We start from the raw sequence: 17392 nt of genomic DNA, 5'->3' as shown, positions 1-17392 counted from the left end.
GAAATACTTTCTAGTATGCTGTATAATCTTTTCCCGTGTTTAAATGACCCTTAAAAACCTAGTTAATGGGTGGAAAACTTAGTGAAAATTCATCTTTCAGATTATCATGGAGTTTGAAATGACAGAAGCCAGGATTGACACAATCTTTCGGTGGGAAATAAGCATGTTTTATTCTGTGGCTGGTAGTGGGCTGGTTTTGGTTTTAGGGTACAATGAACTCGAATTGACCACTGTTTTTTGGCCTTTAAGATAAGCTGAGTTCTCCTACAAAGGTGTAAAACCTCAAGCTGACTGGTCTAGCAGTGAGAGGTGAAGTGGAGATTTGCAAGTGGGAGAGGAGATTGAGAGGGGTAAAACCAATTTAGGGGAGTTGGGAATCTCCTAAAAATGGCGGAACACACTGGTTATCACTTTAGGAAGCCCAAGACTTCTTCCTGGGTCACTGATTAGAGGAAAAACTGTGAGTCTTAGATTTTTGTTTCTAATATTCATAAATCTTTCAGAGTGAGAACTGGAACAGATTTTTCTGATTTATCCTTCCCAGTCTATTCTCTGGAATAATCTGTATTTCCCCTTCCAGACTAAGTAAGAAAAGCCACTCATCTTGCTGTAATCTGGCACGGTGTAGAGGTCAGGATATGTCCTTAATATCTGCCACAGGAACCCAGCTGGAGACCTCACTTTTCATCTAAGCCCCAAAGCCAAGGTCTCAAGGAGTAAGAAAGATACAAGGACTGCTTTTTCAATTTGATTTCATTAAGTTCCTCTTTGGCTCTAGCACAGGAGTTCAATTTCCAAGAGTCATGACTGATTACAGCCACAGTCAATATCTCTTTACCAGACCACTTACTTGGGGGGTCAACCTAATTGGGAGCAGGGCAGGACTGACCTCATATTCTTCTCTGGGGTTGGCTTTAAAATGCTCAGGTTGTGGTTAAAGGTATGCAGTTGGGGGAGGGGATGGGGAAGGGCTTGGTCAAAACACAAATAAGCAAAGTAGTAGGAGATTGGCAACAAGTTTAGGAAGTTCTGGTCAGGGAGTGTTGGGGGTGAAATAGAGCTCCCTACACCCTCATAACATACGCTGTCTGCTTCTGTAGAATTGCTTGCTTAACCTAAGTAACCCCATTTTACCCCATCTAACCTGCAGACTACCCCCCCACTTCTGAATGAGAAACCATTGACCTTCTTATAGAAACAAAAGCCGTTGCATAGAAACAGGGGCCATACACAGTAAACTATTACATGGGAACAGGAACCACACACAGGGAACTATCACATGGGAACACACACAATGAAAAGTTATATGCTTGATTGCTCTAAGGGCTCATTCTTGGCTTCTGTAACCTAGCTACCTAGCTTGCTTTGTGGACCTGGACAAGCTCGTGTGCCAATAGGATGTAGTTTTTGCCTTTAAAAACCCCACAAGACCAAGGTCCGAGGCCGCTCTTCCTTGATTGCTCCTTGGGAGACGGTCACTGGCCAGCTGGAGTGAATAAACTGCCCTTTTCTGCACGAGTGGAGTGTAAGTGCATTTCTCGTGGGAGGGTGCCTCCCAACAGCAGGAGCTTGAATTTCCCCTCTGCCACTTCTCCCTGTGTCTCAGAAGCACTGGATTTTCTCAGCCAGTTTTGTGCAGCCCCTAAACACTAAGCGCTGCCTGTATATGGCATTCATATTTCAGCACAGAAACTCTTCAGGGCAGAAATGTGTCTCCATTCTTTCCTCACCACATCTTAGTGAAGGGCACCACCGTCTTTGACTATGTTAATCTGAAATCTAGGGGTATCCTTCATTCTTTTTTCTCCCTTACCCCCCTTTACCAATCCATCACCAAATCCTATAGACTTTTACCTTCTAAAATATTTTTTTGTGTGTGTGTGTGACCGGTAAGGGGATCGCAACCCTTGGTGTGGTGTCGTCCGCACCGCGCTCAGCCAGTGAGCGCACCGGCCATCCCTATATAGGATCCAAACCCGCGGCGGGAGCACCTCTGCACTCCCAGCGCCACACTCTCCCGAGTGCGCCACAGGGTCGGCCCTAAAATAAATTTTTAATACATTGACTTATTAATAGTTTTCAACTGGGGGTGATTTTGCCCCCAGGGACATTTGACAATGTCTGTAGACATTTTTGCTTGTCACACTGCAGAAGGGCTACTGGCAGAAATGCTACAAAACACTTTACAAGGACTCCTCTCCCTCAAGAATACAGCCTGAAATGCCAATATTGCTGAGATTGAGAAATCCCGCTTTAGCTCCAGTTGGTAGGACCATGGAATAGACTCCTGACAGACCTTCTTATTTCTGTTCTCCATGTTTTCCCACCTCCTGTATAATCCTCCTGCAGCCAGAATGATCTGTTGTAAACAAAGATCTGATCATGTTATTCCCCTGCTTACCTTTAACCACAACCTGAGCATTTTAAAGCCATTTGTCTTTTCATGACTCTTGAAGTCAAAGGCCAGCATTCTCAACTTGTCCTTCACCTGGCCGTTGGTTCCTTCACCAGTCTCATCTTCAGTATTTTCTTCTCCTTTCCCTCTGCTCCATTCCAGTTCATCCAATCTGTTGTCCAGCCTTAATCCCTTCACAAAAACTGTTCTCTGCTCGTCCCACATCCCTCCAGCAATCACTCCTCGTTTTTAGACACTCCGTGAAAGTAGCACATGCGCACAGAAATCATCCCCGACACTGTACATCCAACTCGTGTTAAAGAAAATACATTCAATGACATTTGTTAAAGCATGGTACGGAAGATTTTATTCAGGACTATGGAGATGAGTATAGGGACCACTGCAAGAGATTTTGCAGTGGGGGAGAGACTGGGCTCAACTCCAAACACAGCATAGGCAAGTGGGAATTTATAGCCAAGGAGCAGAGTGGGCGTCAGTGGATGGACAATTACTAATGAGAAACACTAAGGGTAAGGAAGATTCTGGCTAAACTAACCAAACAGGATTCTTGCTGAGGACAGAGTAACCAACATCACCTGGGGGTGGTGGAGGATAAGGAATGTGATCAGATATGAAGTGTGATCAGATGAGGGTTGAGAGGCTCTTCCAAACTGACTTAGCAGGGTACTTTGCTAAGACTGGATTTTACAGGGAAGTACACAAATGGGCCTAGGAGAAGGTTCGGGAGCCTGACTACAGTTTGACCATGCAGAGAATCTTTGTCATTAGGTGAGGATCCAAACATAAGCACTCCTAACATTATGTTCCTTTTCTTCTTATTTCAATCTATAATTCTATATTTCTGTAACGAAGTGGGTGTCTGTCCCCACACCCGGGCTCCCACCAGTCTCTAAGTTCCAGGAAGGAAGGAATTGTATCTGTTTTGCTCACTATTTTGTTCCAAGTGATTAGCACAGTGCATGAATGCATGGGAGGTGCTTGTGAAAGAAATGAAGGAGAGACCTAAAGAAGGGAGGGAAGGGAAGGATCAGGTGAGGGAGGGAGAACTGGGGAGGGTGTAGGAAAGAAGGGAAGATGCAATGACAAGCAGCTGACCATGCGATCAGGAACCTCCAGAAGCTGAGGGTTCATTCGAAAGTATTATACTGTAGTTAAGGGCTTGGAGCTCTGGATTTAGAACAGACCTGGATTGAAGTCCCACTCAATTTTGTAGCCTGGGACAAGTTCTCTTATATTCCCTTATCTGTAAAATGGGGGTGATGAGGGATGTAAAGATTAAATGAAATAATGCCTGCATGGCGCTTGGAAACAGCGTCTGGCACGGTCAGCACTCAAAATTCATATCTCTTTTGACATTTATTAATATTGTAATTACTTGTCCCAGGCTGGGCAACTCCAGCACCCACTCGGAAGAGCCCACCTCTGGCTTCGCTTGCCGCTCGCCTATTGGTCGAGACGCGGCAGCGCTTCCACCAATCTGCTTGGCTGTAGAAAGAGCCGGGCCAAGGGGCAGAGCCAATGGGCGCAGAGGCTACTGTCTCCCGGATACGGTGTAAACAGCGGACGCCTGGCTGCCGAGCAGACCCCGGCGCGCAATAACCGTTACAGACCGGAGCCAGGTCCAGCGTCGCTGCCCGCGGCCGGCTGAGAAAACAAACGGCCCATGGCGCAAGCCCGGGAGCGAGAAGAGGCCCCCTGCCCCGCCGGCAGCGCGTCCCTGTCCGTGAGGTGCGGCGTCCGGCCCCACGACTGGCTGCGGCCTTGCGGAAACTCCCGGCCTCCGTGCCCTCGTGACCCGCTGCTCCCTCCCGGTCTTCAGACCCGCTCTCCCCGCAGCTTCGGGCTCTTCTCCGCCCCGCCCGCTCCACGCCTTTCCGCAGACTTCCCCCCGTGACCTCTGCCGCACGACCCCCCCATCCCCGTATTCAATGACCCTTTCTCGGGTTGTCTCCACCCTCCCCCCTCATTTTTCTGCGACCCCGACCCTCTCTCGCTTACCCAGTATTCCTCACCCCACCCTTCACTTGTGCCTCCTATTTCTGGCTCAGTATTCCCTTGAGCGACCCGGTTCCCCTGACCTTTCATACACCCCCACCCCACCCCTCCACCCCACACACACGTGCCAGGGAGAGCCCGCATCCCATCCGCGTTGCTTTTAGTGATTTCCCCCAAAGTTAGGGCTGTCGATCCCTTCCAACTTCCATCCACTAACTTTAGATTAATTTGCATTTATAGTGGCCTTTGAAAAGCATCAAGCGCTGCACAGATTTAGGTGGTATTTCTTTCCTTCCACATTCTAGAGTGTTCCCTGAACACTCCACTCCATACAGCGTCCTCTGCCAGTCCTGTTCTCTCCAGTCTCTTGAGATTACTCACCAAACCGGTGTCCTTCACTTGCCTTATCCACCGTCTTCAAGCATATCTTTAATTTAATATTTAAATAAAAGTAGAATCTCATCTCAGACTCTCCTTTCTTCTAGCATATGCCTACCACACACTCCTTACTTAGTATATTCCTTTTGTGTTCCAGCCTTTTCATTCATGTCAACTACGTTCTTTTCGTTTTCTGCATGTATCTGTATTTTTAAGTCTAAAATATGTCTACACACTCTTCATCTGTGTAAAGCAATTTTCCTACTTAGCGCACAACCACAAAACATGCTGTTCTACTCAAAGCTTTTTTTAAAGTTAATTTTAAAATCAAAACTAATCATAAAAGATTGGGCCAGGATGCACCCCATTTTCTATTAGGATCAAGCTCTTTTCTCTTTGTATGTTCACTTTTTCTTTCCAAGTATGTAAATAACCCCAGAAATTCTTCTGAGACTTCCTCAGGTCACAGGGTTTTATTTGCTGAAAAAGTTCTCTGAAGAAGGCTCTTGAGACCTATAGAACTTTAGGTCTACATTGAAATTTTTAGTGTTTGTTGACTAATACTGGTCTCACCGCGTATGTGTTATTTTATCTTAGAGATCGTTTGGGGCAGAAAGGAGGTGAAAATAGATGAGTTTTGAAGATATTGATGACCTTTTGTTTTGTTAGAAAAAAGAAAAAGTAATTGAAGTGTGTTATATTGATGGTAATGTATCTTTTCCCGAAGATGGGTGCAAGGATTCCCTAAGCAGAATGTTCATTTTGTCAACGACAACACCATTTGCTACCCTTGTGGGAATTATGTAATTTTTATTAATATTGAAACCAAGAAAAAGACTGTGCTTCAATGTATTAATGGAATTGTGGGCGTCCTGGCAACTAACATTCCCTATGAAGTTGTGGCTTTTTCTGACCGGAAACTAAAACCCCTCATCTACATATACAGCTTTCCTGGACTGACCAGAAGGACCAAATTAAAAGGTATCCTCAAGGACTCTTCCTCTGCCATAACTGAAAGATTTTGTTATAAGATGTGACCAAATCTAGTCATTATAAATGAAGGTGGTTTGTTTTTTGAAGGTCTTAAAAATATATACAAATTTTTAAAAAATCAAACTGATCACTGAGGATTCAATTAAGTGGGCTAGAACCTTGCTACTCAAAGTATGGTCTGCTTACCAGCAACATTGGTGCTGCCTGGAAAGTTTGTTATAAATGCAGAAACTTAGCTTCTAACCCCAGACCTACTGCATCAGAATCTGCGTTTTAACAAGACTCTCCCAGTGATTCATATGCACATTAAACTTTGAGAAGCACTGGGCTAGAAGACTGTTACAGCACTAAATGCAGTTTGAAAACCTGTTTTCAGAATAATGATTTTTCTTTCTTTCCTAATGACTTATTGAAAATCCAGGTGCATTGATGTTTGTATAACTTATAAATACAAGTCTCTGACTTTCAATTTCCCCATGTTTGAAATGGGGATAAAGGTAGCATCTAATATTAAGACTGTGGTGATGATAGATGAATACACACACACACACACACACACACACACACACACACACACATACACATACACATATGTGTGTATATATACATACACGAAGTGCTCAATATTACCTACCATCTGAATTACTACTGACTCATTCATAGATGCAGCGGACCAGACTGGGCTGCTGCACATCTGCTGGAACCTCCATCTAACAGTTCCCTCATTTAACACACCATGCACACAGAGCTCATGCTTGAGGCTGGTCTTAGTTCCGTATCATTCTGGGTCAAATAAGTGTTTGGGTCAAGCCAGGGAACGTCTCTGTAATTTATAACATTTTATTTGTGAGGAAATTTGTCTGTGTTCTCAACAGATTAAGACAATTTTAAAAATATAATCCATCCACCCACTGGGAACTGTCTATGTGAACTATAACTACCCTTTTTTTAAACAATTTTCCCAGCTTGGTTATTTGGCTATAGCCCTGTCCAAGCAATTGCAAGTGAATTCAAACCAATAGTCAACATTCATATTAAATAATGAAACCCTAAAGGAATTCACAATAAAATTAGGAAAGTCAGCAAGGGTATCTGTTATTACCATTGCTATTTAAAATCAACCTGGAAGTTCTAGCCAATGCAACAAATCTGAAACTGAAAAAAAGTATAGCTGAGTTAAAGTATATTACAGGTAACGCAATAGTCTGTGAGCTCATTAAAATGCTGGTTTCAAAATAAATACACATGTAATTAGATTTAAATATTTAGAAATAATCCAAAGAAGAAATGTGAGTGACCTAGATAAAGAAAACTACAAAAATCACTCATTTAAAATATTTGAATATATACAGGCATATTCCTGGATGGAATTTCTGGTTATTACAAATAAATGTAGTTCTGATATTTGTCACAGAAAGTAATTCATAGGTTTATCATATGTTTTTAAGAGCAAGGAATACTTAAATAATTCCAAAGTTCATATGGAAAAAAAAGTAGATAGAATAATTTGAAAGAGAATCATGGCAAGGCAGGGGTCATTTTAACATTATGATGGTATAGTAAATAGGAGTGTGGTATTGGTGTGGGGATCACCAGATCAGTGGAAGAATTGAAGAAGACTGGAGACAGAGTCTAGAGTATATTAAAGCTAAGTAAATGATGAAAGAAGCTCCCACAAACAAACAAACAAAAGATAATCTGAACAAAAATATCGAGTTAGATACTCACACTGTACATCAAAACACTGCATGAAAACAAGCATTTACTATAAACAACAAACCCATTTGAAAAGTAGAAGAAAATAATGGTGGAATATTGAAATGATTTCAGGATGATGAAGAACTTTCCACACAAAGGAAAAAATTAAAAATAAATAGATTGATATACTGTATTCGATTACAAACAAAATTAAAACTTATGAACATCAAAAATGCTATGAGAAATTAAAAAGCAAATAGTAAATGGAGGAAAATATTTGGAATAAATATTATCAAATATTTTCAGACATTTATAAAACAATAAGAAAAAAGACAAATATCCTATTTCAACTTGGAAAAGGAACTTACCCAGACAAATTATAAAACTGCAAATGAACAAAGACATCAAAAACTGTTCCATTTCAATATTAATTTTAAAAAAGGTATCACCCAACGTGTTATTTTTCTGCCTATCAAGGTCACAGTTTGTTTAAAGATCATAATCGCTAGGCAGAGTGCAGTGAAATTGGTAGCACGCTTTTCTGCTGAAGGTGAGAGTATAAGTGTATATAATTTTCCCGAGAAGTATTTACTCTCTTTTATCCAGAATACCCACTTCAAAACATAGAATTTTAAGGAAATAATCAGAAATATGGTCAAAGATTTGTGAGCAAAGAAGTGAAAAGCACTGTTACAACAGCAAAAGACTGGAAACAACCTATATCTTCAATATTATAGATTTAGTTAAATAACTTAAAATATCCCATAAAAGGGTATTATGCAAATGTTAAAAATCACATTTTTGAGGAAATATTAAGAAAATGATAAAATGCTCAATGTAATGTAAACAAAAAACCAATAGGACAGCTCAGTTGGATAGCGCATGTTGCCCCTAACACCATGGTCCAGAGTTCAGTCCCTGTACTAGCGATCAGCTGCCAAAAAAAAAAAGAAAATACCAGAAAGAAATTTATCAAATTTGGTGGTAGGATTACTGAGGATATATTTTTCTTTTCATGACTTTTGGGGGTATTTCCTTCAAAAACTACATTTTTTAATTTAAAATAAATGTAAAGAAAATATAAAATTAATAATCTTCAATTATGGGGTGAAATGTCTGTACAGCAAGAATAGAAAATCATTCTATTAAGTCCTCATCCCATAGAAAAATTATTTTTGCATTGAATGCTCCATAAATACATGGTTTTTTGTTGTTGTTGTTGATTACACTATGCTAAATAAATTCAATAAATGACAAAGTCACATTTTAGGGTTATATTATAGTCAATTAAAATGAGAAGATTAAAAAGCAGGAAATAGAGCCCTTAAAAATACACAGAACAAACAACAGAGATGTGAATGTGAAAAGGCAAACCTCGGAGAAAGCAAAGCTTGCTGCTACAGAACCACACTGAAAACAGCGGCTAAAAGAGAGGGAAAACCAGGCCCCTGTACAGGGGAGCAGAGACAGACACTTCTCTGTTTTAGCATCCTCGTGATATGCATTTCAAACATGTTGTTGCTAAGACATTTAAAATTACGTTGCATTTCTTCAACTATGGGTACAAATGAGAGTAGAACTTTCTAGAATTGTTCCAAGAGCTGAGAGATATTAAGATAAGGGACAGATATGGCCTAAGGTATAGAGATAAGGAAATGAGCTAGAATTATTACAACTCCCCAAGGTATTTAAAGGTTTGAATAACTGTGCTGATTATAATGTCTCCTGTTTATGGGATATATTATGGTTCTTGGGTCATTTAAGTCATGCTGGGACATATGTGGTGTGGTATGCTCAGTTCTGCATTGAAATCTAGAGAGAGTGACTTAATGAGCTTAATTTACTCTAATATCTTTTAAAAATGGACCTTAATTTTGCTCTTAGTTTTCTGTTGATAGTCTTAGAAATCGCCCCAGGAGATCTCTTATTCTAATAGCTAAATGCTTTTGAGTTCTGTGAAAATTATTAGAAAAGGGAAATAAACAGTAAGACTATATATAATTAATCTGAACATTATAATTAAATCCTTGTAATGGATTTTACATTTCAGGCAATGTTCTCCTGGACTACACTTTACTTGCATTCAGTTACTGTGGTACCTACCTGGCTAGTTATTCCTCCCTCCCAGAATTTGAACTAGCTCTTTGGTAAGTTTCAGCATCCTGCAGAATTCCTTTTACTATGTTACATTTTAATCTTATCCTTCTGGATTTTATCAAAGGAAATATATGTGAAAAATCTGAAACGAGGAAAAATGGAAGGAATAAAAATACTAATCTTAAGGTTTAATATAGTTGCTATATTTAGGCATAAACTGTACGAGAGCTAAATTTTGTCTTTTTTTTATTAACGTGCTGTAATGTTTCCTTTGTCAGGTAAAGAATACATTTATAAACGCATAAAGTTTCATCTTTTCTTGATATGGAGCTATTTACAGAGTTAGTGTGCATGTTTTCTACTAATGCTGAAATTAGATGGTCTCTATATTAGAGCTCAGTTTGAAGTAATTGTTTTTAGAGACATTAGAGCAATTTCATGTTTAGAGAGTGGAACGTTATACCACATTTACCAGCTACGTAGGAGATACCTGTGCATGAGATGCGTCTGTCCTTTGCTGGCTCATTTTATGTGTCCAACTTCAAGGCTGCGTTCATTCTTCCATCCATGATATAAACCCCTTCAGAGGTAAATTTGTCTTATTAAGGGAAAAATGTTCCAGGAATGACTGAGGATACTCCTTACATACCAGCATTTCTTAAACAAAAATGTAACAATCAAGGTTCAGAGAGCCACATTTAGTTTAGGAGTCTTTTTTTTTTCTTTAACAGCTTTTTAAAGGTATAATTGATATATAATAAACTGCTCATATATAAAGTGTACAGTTTGACAAGTTCCAGCTTATGTATACACCCATGAAACCATCACCATAATCAAGATAATGAATATACTCATCACCCCCAAAAGTTTCCTTGTGCCCTTTCACATCCTCCTTATTGGCCCTTGCCACGCATAACCTTGGCCCACCACTGCCCTGCCCCAGGCAACTGCTGATGTGATTTCTGTCACTCTAGATTAGTTTGCACTTTCTTGAATTTCATATACAGGGAGTCATACAGTGCATATATATTTTTTTAAGTCTGGCTTCTTTCATGCAGCATAATTATTTTTGAAATTCTCTTATGCTGCTGTGTGTATCAATAGTTGCTTCTCTCTGTTCCACAGTAGGGCTCTGCCACAGTTTTTCTAGTCACCTGTTTGTTACAGTTTCCTAGGGCTGCTTCAGTGTAGTGCCCCAGACTGAGTTGCTTAAACAACAGAAACTATCGTCTCATAGTTCTGGACACACAGGCAGGAAGCAGCCTGGGAGGGGAAGAGAAGCACTTAATTCTGATAGTGCCAAAAGCAGAAGGCTCTGTTTGTCTTTCAGAAGTGCAGCCTTTGAATATTAAAAATAGCAGCAAAGTAGAATGAGCACAGACATTTTAGTGTAACACAAGTAGGTCTGAATCCTGGCTCCACGAATCACCAGCTGTGTGATCTTGGAGTCTGAGCCTCAGTTTCCTCCTCTGTAAAATGGACTGAACAATATCTCCTAAATATGGTTCTAAGAATTCATTGAGCAAAAGTATGCACAATACTTAACAGTGCCTATTATGTAGTATTTATTTAATTAAGTCAAAGGTTCGAAATTGATGATCATTAGGATAATTCCGGGCCACAGATGTGTTTTCTTTGGGCCATAAATTATTTTTAAAATTGGGAAAACTTAGAGAAAAAATTATCTGGCTCTTTATCGAAAGAGTTTGCCAACCTCTGACCTAGAAGTGTATTTTCAGGACATTTCATTCATTTACATTAACTTCCTGGACACTATAGGCATTTGAGTTTGTTCACTGGATTTAATTCATTCAGTACATTTTTTCCCCCTACTTCTTGCTGGATTTAAAATGTTTCTCTTAGGCTTCTTACAGCCTGGTGGGGAAGTCTGAGACTTCTGTAACAGGGCATTTTTGGTAGACTGAGGTGAAGGCAAGACTAGGGGCAGACAGTACCTCCTCCCACCCCAGTCCTTCCCCTGTATTTGTTTGCATGCCTTAATATTCATGGCGTTTCTATCTAGGAAGTTTGGGTTGGAGGGGAGAGAGAAGGGGGCAGGGGTGAGGAGAGCAGAGGAGGACTGGCAGACACTGTGGGGAGGACCAGAAACTAATCTCCTGTGAAGAGGCTCTGCACAGGCAGAGGTGCCTGGGGCCCGTGAATGAGTATGAACAGTGCCAAGGAACAGACCCTCCTCTAGGCTTCTGCGCTGGCACTCAAGGTTGGGAAGCTCTGGGAGCAGCCCTAATGGCATGCTTGGGTGCTGTATATCAAGTGTGAGTGGGGCTGTGTGCCATGATGGGAGCCATCACCAAGTGGCTTTGCCAGCAGGGGCCCTGGACAAGAGCGAGCTGGGAGATGAACAGGGAGGAGGAAGCAAGTTGGTGGTGGCAGCTAGTCTGTGGGCCCTGTGGAGGCAGCCCCTGGGGATTTCCAGTATTGGAAGTCAGACTAGCAGGGACTCATGTGCCAAGATACAACTCCTGGAAGTAAATGTATCCAAGGGGACTTTACCTTTGTGTTCTAATGTTTTGTTGTTTTGGGCCAATTGCCAGTATTGGGATCCAAATGCTTGACCTTAGTGTTACCAGCACCATGGTCTACCAAGTAAGCTAACCAACCAGCCCCTGAGTTCTAATGCTTTAAAAGAGCAGAATGGATTAACATATTTTGTGTGTAATTAAAAATAATTATTTTGAGAAAAACATTTTAAACTGAGGAGGAGTGGCCTCATACTTGTAGTCCCAGACTGGTGGGGTCTGGGACATTTGGGGTCCATAAACAAAGATAATAAGGGAGGCTAATTGCTATGCACCAGCTAATCACCACTAACACCAGTTTCATCAGGGGGACATTTGTTGAGATTTCCAATGGGTCAGGCCATTTAATCCCCACAAAAAACCCATGAGACATTGTGATGGTCTTCATTTTAAAGAAAAAAACAGAAGCTGAGAAGTTAGATGTTAAAGCAGAATTTTCAAGCAGATTGTGAGCATGCAGGGAAGTTTTATATAACTCCATAATAATGGAACACAAATCAAAGCTGATTTCTGTCTTAGTCCATTCAGGTTGCTATAACAAAATACTGTAGACTGGGTAGCTTATAAACAGCAGACGTTTATTTCTCACAGTTCTGGGTCAAAATCAAGCCCTGGCAGTTTCAGTGTCTGGTGAGGGCTCACTTCGTGGTTCACAGATGGTGTCTTCTTGCTGTGTGCTCACATGGTGGAAGAGGCACACTATCTCTCTGGGGTCTCTTTTATAAGGGCACTAATTCCAGGCAGGAGGGCTCTACCCTCATAACCTAATCACCCTGCCGAAGGCCCCATCTCTTAATACCATCACCTTGGGAGTTAGCATTTCAATATAGGAATTCAGGGAGACACAAACATTCAGACCATAGCAGCTCCTGAGTGCTTAAAGAACACACACACACACACACACACACACACACACACACACACAGGATTAGAAAAAGGAAGGGCTAAATAAAATTCCTAGGTTTTTTTCTAGGTTGGATACAAGAATGGTTAACTTTCCAGAGGTCTGTAAAACAATAGCACCTTTTTTTTGGTTTATTTATTTATTATATTATTTTTTTACATTCTAAGATGTTGTTGGGGAGCAGTTGAGGGGAGAGGACAAGGAGGAAGGAAATAGGGTGGGAGAAGGAGGAAGGAGGGGGGTGTGGGTGAGGCCCATGGCAGCCCCCTCATTCCTGCAGGGGAGACCAAGGGGCTTCCAGCGGTAGCTCCATCATTGCTGGGATGGATGCAGATGTCAGGGGGGTGCAGCTGAAGCCTTCAGCACCTCACTGCTCTGGTTGGGGAGACCAAGGGGCTTCCAGCAGTGGCTGGTGGTTGTTGCTGGGCTGGTTGTGGGTGTTGGGGGGCATGAATGAGACCCACCAGCCCTTCCTGCTCCCTGGTTTGGGAGCCCAGGGTCTCCCAGTCCTTCTAGGTTTTATAGGTGTTCTTTGTTGATGTGAGACCTTTCCTAGTTAATATCAAACTGTCCCTGATCTGTGGATATTTTGTTTTTTTCTTTCAGTTCTGTGTTGGGTTATTTGCTGTTCCCATCACTTAAACTCTGCACTGGAACTAATTTGTTGTCCTTTGCTTACTTCTATAATGGAGGAACTTTCTGTGGGGACCAGCACTTGAGCCCTGTGGTTGAGCTAAATTGCTGCTTTGCTGCTGGTTCCCTGGGGAAGCCTTTATGTGCAGCTCAGGTTTTAATTGTTGACCATGTATGTACTTCTGGGTCTTGTGAGTTCCAGTACACCTGGGTTGTGTGGAAACTCTGGTCTGGGCCTGAGTCTTTTCAGCAAACTGTACCCCGTGCAATTCTATATTCCTGACCAGTCTCCACTGAGTGGTCCTGTGCTGATTGGGGATCAGATCAGCTGTCCATGCTGTGCCCCAATGTTCCCCCAATGGGCCTGTCTCCCTGACTGCCCACACTGAAAACACTTCCCATGGGGCAGGCCATGTGCTAGTCCCTTGTGATGACTCACTGGCCTCTGAGTGGCTCTTTTTTTCAGTGGCCTCATTCCTGTGTGGGTCCACAGGAACTCTGTTAGTGGTCTTACTGACCTGAGGGCCACCAAGGCCTTCTTCTCCACTGTTGCCTTCAAGCAACTTCATAGGAAGGGCAGAGCTGTGGCTTTTGCTGGCTCTTGCTGTGTGAGCTCAGCAGCTCCAGCCTGGAAGCTGCTGGGGCTCAAAATGGTCACAGCGGTCCTTTCTTTCTCTCATCGTGGCTTCTCCCACCTTCATGCACTCCATAGCGCTCTCCTCCTCTTCCCCTGAGCTCTAGAGGCCCCAACTTGGCTGTCATTGCTTTTTAATAGTTGTAAATTGTTTGATTTGTGGGAGAGAGTGACGCTGGGGACCATCTTGACTGGAAGCCTCCACAGCACCTTAAACTTCACCATTCTACCAGGCAGTGTCATCATAGCATCTTATTTGTTCTGGAGATAACCTCTAATCTATAAAATCATGCCTGCCTTTATCACACAGGGGCTGTTAATTAGTATACTATGTCAGCAAAATCACATTCCCCAGAAGAATCAGATAGGGGTCAAAGCAAGATACAAAATCCATTTCTCATTCAAAGTCCATTTCTTGGTGGAAAATGCTTTCCAGCACGACATGAGAAATCAAGCCAGCACAATTTTGCTGTTTTCCAAGTTTGAATTTTTTTCTCATAAACTACTTACCTAAACTTATATAGTTGGTGAATTTCTGAGTGGGATTTAAACCCATAGGGGTCTGAGCTCTCTTACAGCTTCCAGTGATCTAAGGTACAGTGGGAACATGTAGTAGGGACACCTCATCTAGTCTGAGAGTGGAGCGGGGTGACCAGGGAAGGCTTCCTGGGCAGGGGAGATAACATTTAACTTGATACCTGTATTAGTTTTCTAGCCCTGCCATAACAATGTACCACAAACTAAGTAGCTCAAGCAACAGAAATGTGCTTGTATCATCTCCCAGTTCTGGAGGCTAGAATTCTAAGATCAAGGTGGCAGCAGTGTTGGTTCCTTCTGAGAGCTGTGAGAGAGGATCTGTTCCATGCCTCTCACCAGCTTCTGCTGGTTTGCTGGCAAGCTTGGTGTTCCTCAGCTTATAAAAGCATCACCCAGATCTCTGCCTTCATCTTCACATAGCGTTCTCCCTATGTGTGTGTCTGTCTCCAAATGTCCCCTTCTGAAAGGACACCAGTCATATTGGATTAAGGCCCACCCTAATGACCTCATTTTAACTTGATTACTTCTATAATACCCTATTTCTAAATAAGGTCACATTCTGAAGAACTGGGGGTTAGGACATCAACATGTGAATTTTGGGGTAGAGGGAGACACACAATTCAACCCATAGCAATACCTAAAGGATGTGTAGGGATCAGCTTTGTGAAGTGAAGGAAGAGGATTCCAAGCAGGGAATGGCACATACAAAGGCCATGAGGTCAGAGGAAACATGACAGGTTTTAACTGAAAGATCATACGGTGGGAGTAAGAGATTAGCCATGAGAGAAGCAAGCCTGGGGGGACAGTCTAAGGCCAGCTCATGAGCAGCCTTATTAGGAGGTGACCACGTAGTTTATTGTCCAAATTAGGATAGTTTTGAGAGTGACAGGGATGTTATTAATAATTAATGCAGAACAACAGGCTTAAACTGGAGTTTCTCCTGGACATACTGGGAAGGATCCTCACCCTACATATAAGCCATGCTGATGGGCACACCTTTTATCCTAAAGGCAGTGGGAAGCTATTAAAGGGTTTTAAGCAGGGATGTGACATGATTGTATCTGCATTTAAGATGATAACTTACAACTGTATTGTGGAAGGTATGTTAGGGGAAACAAGGCACAAACATCAATTAGGAGGCTGTGGTGGTCCAGGCAGGAGATAACTGTGGCATGGATGGGTAGGTGTAGGGTCAGAGAGAAGTGGACCTGTGTGGGAGACTTTAGTGGGAAGAACCATGGAACTTGGCGACTGACTGAATATTGGGTATGCTGTCGACAGAGAGGGAGGGGTTGAGAGCTATACCCAGAGTTGTGACTTGGACAACTTGGAGACATTGTGGTGCTATTCAAAAATATATTGAGGACATGGGAGGAGGGAAGACAGGAGGCAGTGGAGGAAGCTGAGTTGGGGGCACCCTGAATTGAGGATATTTACATGTCTAGCTGGCAGTTGATATATCCATTAGGGTTTAGGGTCAGTTGCTGTCACAGAAACCCAAATTGCTAACAGAAATTTATTTCTTTCACATGCAGTAGTCTGGATACGAGCAGCCCATGGGTGGTATGGTGGCTCCTCTGTGCCAGCAGGCAGTCCCCACTATCTTGCTCTGCCATTCCTAGGGTGTTGCCCTCACCTCTAGTGTAAAATGGTGCACCACCCTTGTATTTTAGGAAGCCAGTGGGAAGGGGAAGGAGGAGGGGACGGCACAAACCTGTTGAAATACACAGTGTGGAAGTTGCACGCACCACTGCCGCTTACATCCCATTGGCCAGTTCAGCCACAAGCCACGTGTAGCTACAAGACATGCTGGGAAATACAGTCTCATTGTGCTGACCATGTGCCTGGCTGACAACCAGGGGTTCTGTTACTCAGAGGGAGAAATGGAGACCAGATATGCCTCTGCCACAGACATCTAGGAGCTCAGGAGAGAGGGCTGGAGATCAACATTTGGGAGTAGTTAAATCAAACTGACAATCAAAGTGCTAAAAGTAGATAAGAACAGTTAAGAAGAAACCTAGGATGAACCTAGAGGAACACCAGTGGAAAGGACTGAACGAAGAGGAACCTGCATAGCAGACTCAGGAGAAGGAGCCATGGAAGGAGGCGGAACAGGTGGGGAGGGTGCAGAATATGCCTCAGCCTGGGCTCCACGGAAAACAGAGTCTGAGGCAAAAGCTCAGGAACCTGTCCCGAATAGGGAGTGTGATCCCAGGGAAGGAGGCAGGGAAAAAGCAGAGCCAATATGAGGGTGTATTGCTTTGCCAGCCACCAGTGGATTCCAAGTGCCATTGATTGCTCCATCTAGAAGGGGGTGTTCAGAGTGGCTGTATGAACTCCTGTGAATATGGATAGTCCTCAGGCATGGACAGACAGGCATGGACAGGGGAGGGGAGAGGAACAGACAAGAACTTACCCACCAACTCCTGCATCCCGTCGATCAAAGCTTCATAGCATGGGGTGTTAACTCCTCTGCACTTTCACATTTATTGTGACCTCCTGCATCTTATGGCCAGGGCTAAAGGGAAGCCAGGGCATATGAAGCAGGTGTGAAAGGAGGCCCAGGT

At 42.6% G+C, this 17392-nt stretch overlaps 1 protein-coding gene across 1 annotated transcript in view; it reads left to right on the top strand.

The window, feature by feature from the left end:
• The first annotated feature begins 4079 nt into the window (after nucleotides 1–4079).
• CFAP43 (cilia and flagella associated protein 43) overlaps nucleotides 4080–17392 on the top strand; it is a 125885-nt gene continuing 112572 nt past the window's right edge. The window contains exons 1-3 of the mRNA XM_063103441.1: nucleotides 4080–4144; nucleotides 5517–5770; nucleotides 9531–9627. Of these exons, the coding sequence (XP_062959511.1) occupies nucleotides 4080–4144; nucleotides 5517–5770; nucleotides 9531–9627 (416 nt within the window). The remainder of the gene's footprint in view (nucleotides 4145–5516; nucleotides 5771–9530; nucleotides 9628–17392) is intronic.

The sequence above is a fragment of the Cynocephalus volans genome, chromosome 7 (genome assembly GCF_027409185.1).
Source record: "Cynocephalus volans isolate mCynVol1 chromosome 7, mCynVol1.pri, whole genome shotgun sequence".
NCBI classification, from domain to species: domain Eukaryota; kingdom Metazoa; phylum Chordata; class Mammalia; order Dermoptera; family Cynocephalidae; genus Cynocephalus; species Cynocephalus volans.
Note: the sequence above shows the minus strand (reverse complement) of the source record. Positions and strands in the feature narration are given on the sequence as shown.